This window comes from Sceloporus undulatus, chromosome 8 (assembly GCF_019175285.1).
Source record: "Sceloporus undulatus isolate JIND9_A2432 ecotype Alabama chromosome 8, SceUnd_v1.1, whole genome shotgun sequence".
NCBI classification, from domain to species: Eukaryota; Metazoa; Chordata; class Lepidosauria; order Squamata; family Phrynosomatidae; genus Sceloporus; species Sceloporus undulatus.
Genome location: NC_056529.1, coordinates 39,454,794 through 39,466,513, shown reverse-complemented (window position 1 = coordinate 39,466,513; position 11,720 = coordinate 39,454,794). Strand labels below are relative to the sequence as shown.

The 11,720-nt window shown below is 42.6% G+C and overlaps 1 protein-coding gene across 2 annotated transcripts in view; it reads right to left on the bottom strand.

Moving 5' to 3' along the window:
• Window positions 1–11,720, bottom strand: part of CHTF18 (chromosome transmission fidelity factor 18) — a 25,799-nt gene that overhangs the window by 356 nt on the left and 13,723 nt on the right. For both annotated transcript variants that reach the window (XM_042438337.1, XM_042438338.1), the window contains exons 19-22: window positions 11,396–11,526; window positions 3,154–3,298; window positions 1,725–1,859; window positions 923–980 (exon numbers count right to left, since the gene is read on the bottom strand). In XM_042438337.1, coding sequence (XP_042294271.1) covers window positions 923–980; window positions 1,725–1,859; window positions 3,154–3,298; window positions 11,396–11,526 — 469 coding nt within the window. The remainder of the gene's footprint in view (window positions 1–922; window positions 981–1,724; window positions 1,860–3,153; window positions 3,299–11,395; window positions 11,527–11,720) is intronic.

The window sequence follows — 11,720 nt, the reverse complement described above, 5'->3', positions numbered from 1 at the left end:
AAGTGCAGGTTGTGAACAAATGAATTGGAAGGTGAGAGATGTCTAAAACAAACATTCACAGAGCAGGTTGTGCACAATGGGATTAAAAAAAGGTGATTTCTTGCAAACTTTTCAAAATGCGTCTAAGTGTCTAAGCTCTCAATTTAAACCCATTTTCAAATAAAAATATTTCGAAGGTGAGAGCTGTCTAAAACAAACATTCACAGAGCAGGTTGTGCACAATGGGATTAAAAAAAGGTGATTTCTTGCAAACTTTTCAAAATGTGTCTAAGTGTCTAAGCTCTCAATTTAAACCCATTTTCAAATAAAAATATTTCAAAGGTGAGAGCTGTCTAAAACAAACATTCACAGAGCAGGTTGTGCACAATGGGATTAAAGAACAATGGAGATTTCTTGCAAACTTTTCAAAATGTGTCTAAATGTCTAAGCTCTCAATTTAAACCCATTTTCAAATACAAGTCTTTGGAAGGAGAGAGCTGTCTAAAACAATCTGCAGCATTTGCAATTCTGCAAAGGGAGTCCAGTGGTATTTTTGGCTGAGAAGGTTGCAAAAACGCCCAGGAAAAAACACCCAGCGGTCATTCATATTAGGCAAATATACCACTATAACTCCCCTTTAAGTGCCATGGCTGTATCCTATGGAATCTTGGGACTTGTAGTTTGCTGAGCCACTAGAACTCTCTGGTTGGAAATCCTAAATGTCCCCCACAAACTGCAAATCCCAAGATTTCATAGTCTTGATTCTTAATGTGGAATTATGATACTATAATTGGGAGGTGTGAAAGAAAGGAATCCCAGCCTGATCAATAAGGTTATTTCTTTTTCTCGGCTTATATCTCAAATGGCAGCAAAGCTAAACTTCATTGTTAAAAACTCCCTCCCTCCCAACTAACAGAAGACTTCTTTTCACCCCAACACTTACCTGCTGAAGCAGATACCTTTTTCTTGATGATTATACGGCCAAAGAAATCGGTTTCAGGCTGTGAAAAGGAACATAAGCCATGAAAGAATGATGTCTTCCCTAACTACCTACCCAGAATTTGAGAATATCTGCCCATCCTGGGTCACTCCTAATGCTAATTCCAACTTGGCTCTCTGACTAATCCATAGCTGACCCATTGGCTGTGGATTTAGGCTCCATTTACACTGCAGAATTAATGTAGTTTGACACCACTTTAATGGCCATGGCTTCATCCTATGGGATGCTGAGATTTGTAGCTTGGTGGTGTACCAGAGCTCTCTGGCTAAATCTCACCAAATGACAAGTCCCAGGATTCCATAGCACTGAGTGAAAGCAGTGTCAAACTGCATTAAATCTGCAGTCCAGACACAGCCTGAGTTCTACAAGATCTTCATCAATGAGCCCTGAGGTTGACAGTGGGTGAAATGTGGCCTTTCAGATGTTGTTGGACTACCACCCCCAGCAGCCCCAACGGGGAGGTATGCTGAGAATTGCAATCCAGCAATGTCTGAATGTAGGGTCGCCACAGGAGCTGAGAGCATGTGATCATCCAGTGGGTTTCCATGGCCAAGCTTGGAGTTGAACCCTAATTTCCGGAGTCGTAGTCTATTGCTCAAACCACTACACCACTGCATGAGACAGCATGCAGCCAGGAAAACCACAACATTGTGATCCAGGAAACAATGTTGTGGGTTTCAACACCAGGGGTGAGGGGAGGGGAGGGGAGGGACGCCTTTCCAAACTTGCTGGGTTTATTCATCACCTTTTCATCGAACGTGGCTCTCTTCACAATCTGGTCCAGCCGCTGCTCATGGTTTTGGACCCTGGATTTGGGCTGGCTGAGCCCAGGGGTTCCTTTCTGGTCTCCATCTTCTTGGAGTGAATTCATCCTTGGGTCCTGATGGAAGAAAAGAAAGACCCCAGAGAGAGGGAAAGGGAAAGAGAGAGGAATGTATTAATGGAAGGGGTGTGGAGAAGGGAAGCCAGAAAAGGCACACATGTATGTATATCTGGGCAGAGGAAGACGCCTGTGATATTTATTTTTATTTATTTCATTTATATCCCACCTTTCTCCCCGGAGTGACGCAAAGCAGCTCACAGTTAAAACATTTTAAATTGCAATAGAATTCAAATAATTAATATTCAGAAGCTTGCATTTCAAAAAACCAGTTGGTCCAGGAGAAGGAACTGCTGTTTGGGTTCTTGTTCCCTTTGGAGATGGAGTTTTGTAAAACCAGAACTCTGTTCCCATTGTCTGCAAGCCACTTTAGAGTTCCAACTTAGAAAAAAAGCAGGGTATAAATATAATAATGATAATGATGATAATAACAACAACAACAACAACAACAACGATGCTCTCATGGAACCCACTGAGCCAAGTGTGGATTCAAGAAGGGACTTGGTCTTGAGCAGAGCAACACTGAGCTCTAGTGGACAACAGCTGTTAATACTTTCTCCTCATCTCTTCCAGAGAAGTTTCCCAACTCAGGGTGACCAAACATCTTCCATTTCCAGGACATGTCCTATATTCCCACCTTCTCTCCAGGAGGAATTCCAAAATGTCTTCCATTTTGAGCATGACTAAAAAAGCCCATTGAGTAGCAACACGTTTGATCTTCCCATCCAAGAGATGCATCAATCCTGTCCTTCCTGGGATAGGATGGAGCCTTCTAAATTCTTTTTTGTAAGCCTGAGGGCAGGGAACCGTCTAACTAAAAAGATTGCATGTACAGCACTGTGTAAATTTACAGCGCTTCATAAATAAAGGTTAATAATAATAATAATAATAAATTCTTAGGAGTAGCAGCAGACAAGATTCAAACCCAGAACTTTGAGCATCTTTATTTCTAGGAGGGGTTAGGCAGTGGGTTCCCTTGAGGACACAATGCAACTGGAAAGGGTGTCCCAAGCTTAATTTCAACACAATGGACAAACAAAAGAAATAATTTAAAGATAGATTCAGTCAAGGGTTTGTCACTAGTAAAGTACATTTCCAGCAATATGATTCTAGGAGTCCGTTCATGAGCAAGTGACAATTAGAAAAGCAAGACCCCCACTGCAATTCTTCATGTCACCTTTGATGGCTTTTAGGGTGACATTACTTAGTTACAAAGACATAGCTATGTAGTCCATGCAGAATATTGGCAACTGCAAATAAGTTAACAAAAATAATCAGTGGTCAACCTGCTCACCAAATTGCTGTTCCTTGCTTGCAAGGTGGCTTCTGTTCGCCGCATTTTTTCCAGCTCGATTTCTCTCGCGATGAGTTGCTTGGCCTGGTAGGACAGTGGTTTCCGAATTGGGAGATCCGGGAACCTACACACTTCTTCCATATTTCTAGAATGTTTTTAAGGGGATGAAATCAGGGTAGGAGTTACAGAAAAAGAAAAATGAACTAAAGATTAACCTAATTCTCATGCAATATGAGAGTATGAATACAATATGGTTTTCTTTCCCAAAATGAATACAAGTGTGTATGTGTCCATCTGCACAGTCTTGTCTAAACCAAGCTTGATGTTACAAAATATGGCTGCGCTGGCATTGTGGTTTGAGTGTTAAACTATGACTCTGGGGACCAGGATTTGAATCCCGGCTTGGCCACGAAACCCATTGGGTGAGCTTGGGCAAGGCACACTCTCTCAGCCTCAGAGGAAGGCAATGGCAAACCTCTTGTGAAGAAATCTTGCCAAGCAACTGCCATAATCAGTTTACGTTGGTGTCGCCATAATGGAAATGACTTGAAGACACACAAGAGCAACCAGAAATGCCAAAATAAGATACTAGGCTGAGGAAAGCAAAGCAAAAGGATGCTAATCAGTTCATGATTGATTGAATTAACTTACACAAACCAGGCGCTTTGGCTGAACAGGCAGGTTTATTGATCTTCAATAATTTTGAGTAGACATTTGTAAAGCAACCATTTTAAATACAGGAAACAGAAATAATGAGGACACAACTCCTGGGAGGTCATCCCTTCTGGAACACACTAAACAACCCAGAAGGAAATCTGGTAACAGATCCCATCATCCTGACCTCAATACTTTGCTCAATACTAACGTGACAGGGCTCTGAATATGAAATACTAATATCAGGTATCTGGAAGCGTAAGTGGATCTGATCCATATAATACACTCATTTTATAACTTCACTCTTTATATTCTAAATTTAGGATCCCTACAAGACTTCTGTAGCAATATTTCCAACTCTGACAGACTTAACAGCTTGCTTTGCAATGGATCAAGGTCAAGAAAATTTCTTTAATGTTTTAAAAATTAATACGAAGAGGAAAAAAACCAACCAACAGGCCACTATTATACCGTGTGTTGTTGAAGGATTAAAGCATCCAAAGTTACATATATTTTATGTTTCTAGGCAGAAACCTTTCAGGAAATCTACACAAACAAAGACACACAGAAAGAGTCATATACATAACATCTGGATGATGGATGCCAGTGTGGTGTGGTGCTCTGAATGTTGGATAAGACACTGGGAGATCAGAGTTCAAATCCCCATTCAGCCATGGAAACCCATGGCAAGTCATACTCTCTGCCTCAGAGGCATACAAGGGAAGAAAACACTGTGATAAGGTTGCTGTAAGGACTTACAACAACAACAAATAACAAGAACACTGGGTAGCTGCACAATGGCTGGAGAGGAACTGTTTGAACATGAAATTCACCCGGAATATTGAATTATTTGAATCCATATAAATGAGTGGAAATGCAGCATGCGCAGTCCAAGATGGAGGTAAATGTAAGAAGACGGGTTTATTGGATGGCAGCCTTAGAATGGCCATCTTGGGCAAAAAGGTTGTAGGGCCTTGTGCCATATCAGCAGCTATCATGCACAGGATGCAAATAGTTCAGGGGTGCCCAGTGGGTCCAGAATTGTGGGGCAGTGCCTCCACCTTTAGTTTTAATAGCAATCACTTCTGCAACCTTCTGGGTATTAGCAAAAGGGTTGTGGGGTCTTGTGCCGTATCAGCAGCCATCTGTAGTCTATGCACAGGATGCAAGCAGATCAGGGATGTCCAGTGGGTCCAGAACTGAGGTGCAGTGCCTCCACCTCTATTTTAAATAGCAGCTTATTCTGCAGCTTTCTGGTTATTAGCCATTTCTGCAAGGTTCAGCTCTATAATACCTGGAATATCTGCTAACACCTGGAGCAACCTTTGAGGAAGATGCCATTAAAACTGAGGGTAGAATCACAGAATCCACAAGGGTCACCCAGTCCAACCCTCGCCATGCAAAAATACACAACTAACACATTCCAACTTGTGTTTAGAGACACACACCCCTCTCACCGAAAGAGTTCACCACCCTCTGAGGCAGTCTATTCCAAGTTGAACAGCTCCTACAATAAAGAAATTCTTCCCAATGTTTAGGTGAAACCTCTTTTCTTATCATTTGAATTGTGTCCCAGTCTCTGGGACATATTGCTCCATCCCCAATATGACATCCCTTCAGGCATTTCAAAAAAGCTACCTTTTCACCTCTCTTCCCTTTTCCAAGAGAAGACCCCTCCAATAACCGAACCACTGGTTGCACTTAGAACAAATATTGTCAATTGAAGTTCAGGTTCCTTGAGCCCAAATCCAACCCATTAAGTCTTTCCATCAGGATCCTGGCATCTCCCCAAGACTCTACAACACTAAGTTCTCCTTCGCTTCTAGGCCATTTTTCCTCATTTCTTTCTCTAATTCTTTCTCCTCCCGTATGATCAGTGCCTTCATGACTCATGACAAAGGAAAGCAAGAGCCTGCACCAGAGGCGCTTGAAAGGAAAGACATTGCCAGGTTCTGTTCATCCTGGGAGCAATATTTGCAGATTCCTAAACACACTTATGGGTACCTTTCTATGCTTCCTCAGTTCAAAATGCACCCCTGGTTAAGTCTTAGCGGCTGGCCAGGGCTGTGCACTCAGGAGCAAGGATGTTTGTTTGGAAAGGAAGGGTTTTCTAGGCTTTAGACTCACACTCAGAGCCATCCCCACATTACAGTCTTCAGCCACAGACTGCCCTGTCTACTAAGAAATCTGGCAAACCTATAGCTCAGTTCTGGGACCTTCTATCAGCATTGCAGACAACTGCACTAAAGAATTCTTAAAAACTGAGCCAATGGGTTTCCTGCATGTTGCAATTGACAAAAACAGCTACAGTCTGAAGTGACACATCTAATAAACTTAATTCTGAATTTCATTTCTTTTAAAGAGGGGAAAGCAGGGTCTAAAGAGTTCCATTTCTAATAAGGAAAAAAAAGAAAGCCAACTGTAGTTATATGGGAAACATTTGCCCTAACCGGCGGAGAGCTGACAGACCCACCCAAAACTTACAGCAAACTTTAGTCATAGCTGCACATTGGCAAGACAAAACTTTTTTTAGCTTCAAGGAATATATGTAAAGCACAACTTGCATTCATCTATATAGAGAAATCCCAAGATAGAGTACAAGAGATCTTGCTTTGTTGTCGTATGCCTCCCAGAGAAGAGAGAGTCAAATGTTCCTCCAAAGGCTGGTCTTCAGGTTATGATTGGTCCTCACCACAAAACCAACCCAAGTGTGATTGTATCACAGAATAAACTCACAGGACTGTTCCAACAAAGACGTGACACAGGACTAGTCCCATAAGGGATCTTCAGGGAAGTAACCAAATGCTGCACTTCCTGAGACAGTTCATTCAGCCTTTTTGTAGGGGTTAAGCTCTCCAAAACAGAACACAGTGAGGCACACAATACCCTCAGCCCTCCATATCTACAGATTCCTTATCCTTGGATCCTATCATCCACAGTTTAAAAATATTAAAATATATGTATCAATTCCCAACAGCAAACCTTGATTTTTGCCATTTTATATAAGCGGCTCCACTTTACTGTGCCATTGTCTTTAATGGGGCTTGAGCATCCACGGATTTTGGTATCCATTGGGGGGGGGGGTCCTGGAACCAAACCCCAGCAGATACCAAGGGCTCACAGTGTTGCCCTGAAATCAGCCAATTGGATGAGGCAACTGGAGATCTTCTTCAGCAACGCATTCAAAATGTGTTCGCTCTCCAAAAATGGTGGTCCATGAGCTCCCTCGGACACCATTTCTCTTTCTGAGTTAAAGGTTTCGTGGCTGCCTTTGTGTCCATCTCTCCCATCTTCTCAACATCAAATGACACTTTTGTGCAACGATGGATGTGTTTCTGGTGAAACTCCAGCAATTTCAAGACAAGGGGGGGGCAACACCCGGGAGACCCTCACTGTTTGACGAAACCCATGCCGCTGTATCCAAGTTTGTCGGTCAAATTCCTCAAGACGTCATCGGCAGAGGATTGATGGAGGCTGGCCGGCAGGTAAATGAAGAGATAGATCAAACCCAAAAGAAGAAGGGCGATCACCAGAGGCACTCCCCAGTCGGTAATGAACAAAGTTTCCTGGCAGCGAGCTTGAAACATAGGAGCAGCAAAAGGTTTAGCATGCTAGCTGCTTACTGGTGAAAGGAAAACGGGAGGCATCTTTGGCTTCTTCGCGCCTCTCTGTCAAAAGCCAGAAGGCAGCTGTTTCCCTTCCTCTAATCCGATTACTGCCAATGGTCTTGGTCCAGAAATAAGTCGGCTAAAGGAGTCCAGCCTGGCGGAGAGGTTTCTGATGAGACTCACGGTCAGCGGCAGGATGAGACAGAGACCCAGAAGTCTTTCCAAAAAATAAAATGAATTCTCACGACACACAGAGGAGGAAATAAGTCTGCCTTATTGACATGCACCCAGAGAGAATAAGAATCAGAAAGAAGGATGGGGATTTCCAAAATTGTAATATATTCCTGGAAAAAGGCAACTCCACAATATCAGACAGATCTGGATGGAGGAACCAAACTCAAAGAACTGAGACAGACAGAGAGAGAGAGAGACCAATACACGCTCATACACACACATGCGTGCAGCAAACCATTAAGCCCTTTGAATGAATGTAAGGGATTTGGAGCAAAATAACATTTCCGGCAGAATGGGCGCGATTTTGCAGAATGGACAACTGTGTTTCTTCCTTTAAAAAGAAAAGAAGATTGTTCCAGGCTCAGCTCAGGCCACCAAAGCCAGACAGACGCCTGGGTTCAAGGGCATATTTGCATCAACCACAGCGGACAAATGGGAATACCACCGTCTTTGGGAGGGACAGAGAGCGATCAGGAAAATGAAAATAGGGCAAATCCTAGTATTCACTAGGGAACTGGCTTAAGGTCTGTTACACAATGGCAAATAAAACACTCCATTGGGCTGGTGACCAAGGGTTCAGGATTACCTCAAAGCAACAAGACTTTTGTACCTGAGAAGGTGATTGTTGTTGTTTCTGACTTATAACGACCCTAAGGTGAACCAATCCTGGGGTTTTCTGGGGTTGAGAGTGTGTGATTTGCCCACGTTCACCCAGAGGGTTTCCATGGCTAAGTGGGGAATTGTACCCTGGCCTTCAGAGTCATAGTCCAACACTTAAACCACTACACTGTGAACAGACTCACAGAATCCATTACTGAATGGCAAGTCAACATAATCAGAGCCAAAATGGGGTAGTGGCTTGGCTAGGATTCTATGGGATGGAGATACAGAACTTAAAAGTGATGCTAACCTGCATAATTTTTACAGTGCAGATGCACCCTAAAAAGACTCCTTTATCTCCATCACCATACTGTCAGGGCAGCTTCATGAATGGGCCTGCAAAAGTTGCTAGTTCCCAAAACATGTTATCATCACTGTTATCATTTATCCACTGATATCCCATGTTTTCCCTAAATACAGTGGTGCCTCGGGTTACGAAAGTAATTCGTTCCGCGGCCGCTTTCGTAACCCGAAAAGCCTTCGTAAGCCGAATTGCCATAGGCGCTAATGGGGAAAAGCCGCGTTTCGTGCGAAAAAGCCGAAAAAAGCACCAAAAATTTTCTTCGTAACCCGAAAAAACATTCGTAACCCACCCGGAACAATGATTTCCAATGGGATTTTTTCGTATCCCGAAAATTTCGTAACCTGGGTATTTCGTATCCCGAGGTACCACTGTACTTGACTCAAGGTGGTTTACAGAAATTAAAACAAGTACAGGTAACATGCAGGATACAGATGTTTTGCTATGTTCCCTGCACTTTAGTGACTATCAATTGATATCCAGAAAACAGCTGGCCACACTTCCGCCCAAAGTTGCCTAAAGGCGATTGCCAATATCAGCTACAGCTACATAGTTATACAAGATGAGTCTCTCTTACCTGGAATGCGAAAATATTCCAAAAACCAAAACTTTTTTCATTCAAATGAAAATTTATTCAAATGAATTTTGTGTTTACAGTTGTTTACAGGTACAGTCGGCCCTCCACTTTTGCGGCTTTGACATTCGTAGATTTGATTGATACATTCTCTCTAGGAATCCCTTACGTTTTGCAGCATGACACTATGGTCAATGGCTGGTGGAAATTGACCATAGGGTTGTGCTAGAGAATATAGAGATTTCTAGAGAGGTGCTCTTTCAGGTAAAAAATAATAATGTTTATTTTTTAAACTTGCATTTTCCCCACTTTCACGGGGATTCTCCAGCCGTAACCCCAGAGAAAGTGAAGGGCCCACTGTACATGAAACTTATATTAATTTTTTGTTTAGACTTGGGTCCCATCTCCAAGATCTAACCCTAGAAAATGTGGAGCATCCACTATTCCAAAATCCAATATACAGTCAGCCCTCCACATTTGCGGCTTTGACTTTGGCTGCGTTGATTAATAGGTTCTCTCCAGGAAACGCTAGACCCTCCAGAGAAATTTTGCAGGAAAGTGGCCATAGAATTGCACTGGAGGACCCAAAAATTCCTAGAGAAGATACTTCTCTAGGTATTTGTAAGTCTTCCAGCATGATTCTATGGTCAAATTCTAGCAGATGTTGACCACAGTGTTCTGCTGGAGGACCTAAAGATTCCTACAGAGATGTTCTCTCTGGTTTAGAAAGTATAGTAGTGTTTTTTTCCACTCCCCCCCCACTGTATGTAAAAGGAAGGGCAAAGGATCTTAGGATTCCAACACAGTCCCCCCATAACTACCTCTGAGTTGCATACAAAGAATGAACACCAACACATGTGTGCATTTGCGTGCCAGCATCCTTAGAAAAAGACTAGACATTCAGGGAAAAGTCAAAGAGGATCAAGCCCGATTAAGTGAATGGGGAGGAAGTTATGGGGGCAGGATGATGGGAAAGGGAGAAGTGATGTGTTTAAAGTCAAGGAACTGGAAGGGATATATTTTTTGGCCATCTGCTCAGAGTTGACCAAAAAATACCCCCCCCTCCCACCCAATTCAGCACGTGCTGCATTTCCAGATATTTTGGCCAAGAGATAAGAGAGCTTAGGCTGAAGCCTTGCGTTTCCCTGATGTTATGGTTTATCTCATGTCACATGGGGTGGCTAAATGCCAACTGTCCCTGGTGGGGTATTTGATCATTTCTGAAAAGACAACCTAATAATTAAGAAAAAGTAAAGATAAAAAAAGAGGAAAGACATGAACTCTCAGCACGGGTTCGATCCTTTTTTTTGGTGCTAATTTCAGAGGCATCCAAGGTCAAAAAAGCAGAAGGAGATTAAGTGCTGCATCTCAGCAATTTCTACAAAACCCGGTAATCTCTTAGAATCGGTAATGAGATTTTGGCTTAGAAATACTGCTCCTGCCCACAAAACAGCAGAACATATCTGGCAACTAGCAGCATTATTTGTCACAACTCTACATGAAGGCAGAAAAGGTGAGGAATATAATTCTGAGCACAGAATTCAGCTTTCAGGAACCTTGATAGTCATTACTTTTTAAGAAGTTACTTAGCCCTCATAGCCGATTCCATGAAAAGTACACACATTGAGAGGGAAGAATCATAAGGCCAGTCATGCTATATTTTCCTCTTTGAAATTTTACTCATTCTTGCTGAATTTTGGTGGCTAGAAAAGATTTGAAGATCTACTGAAAATCAAAGTCTACCAAAAGTTCCCAATCGGTCCACTCCTTTCCGTGCCACAAAACTAAACAATAACCACAAAATTCAACTTGAGGATGGAGACATTAAAACCAAATGAGCTCTGATTTGATAAAAAGTCCAACAAAACAAACTGTGGGTTGTTTGCTTTGAACAAGTGGAACATCACACAAGAATATTTGTTTTGGGGTGTATCTACACTGCACAATTATAACAGTTTGATGACTCTTTAACTGCCATGGCTCCATCCAATGGAATCCTGGGATTTGTAATATACATGCTGCCTTTCTCCAAGGATGAGACCCAAGTGGCTTCCACAACAACAAACAGAAGTAGAAGGTTCACCTGTGTTAACAGCAACCTTTTTTCTGAGGGCAGGTATAGCTACCTGGCTGCCACACAGCAGGTGAAATTGTTTCCCAGGACTGTTAAAGGTTTGCCTGACAGGTAGAAGGGAAAGAAGTGGTACTCACGGGTCAAGTTTATAGATGTACTGCCCGTCGGGTGTCCGCTCCTGGTGGTAGTTCAAGTTGTATGCCAGCATGGTGCTGATAAGCTGTGCCAATTGTTGCTTCTCTTTCTGACTGTACAGCTGGGTGTTCACCTGAAGAGCAAACACAATGCAAAGACAACACATATGAATTTTCTCTTTATTAGTCCTTCTAGACCTCAGGGTAACACATCACAGCCACCTGGGAGAGATGGACTTGCCTCTGTGGGCATGAAACCTCTTGGCAAGGTGGCCTTTCTGTATGGTCTCACGATAACAAAATATAACAGTGCGCCTGCGTCATACAG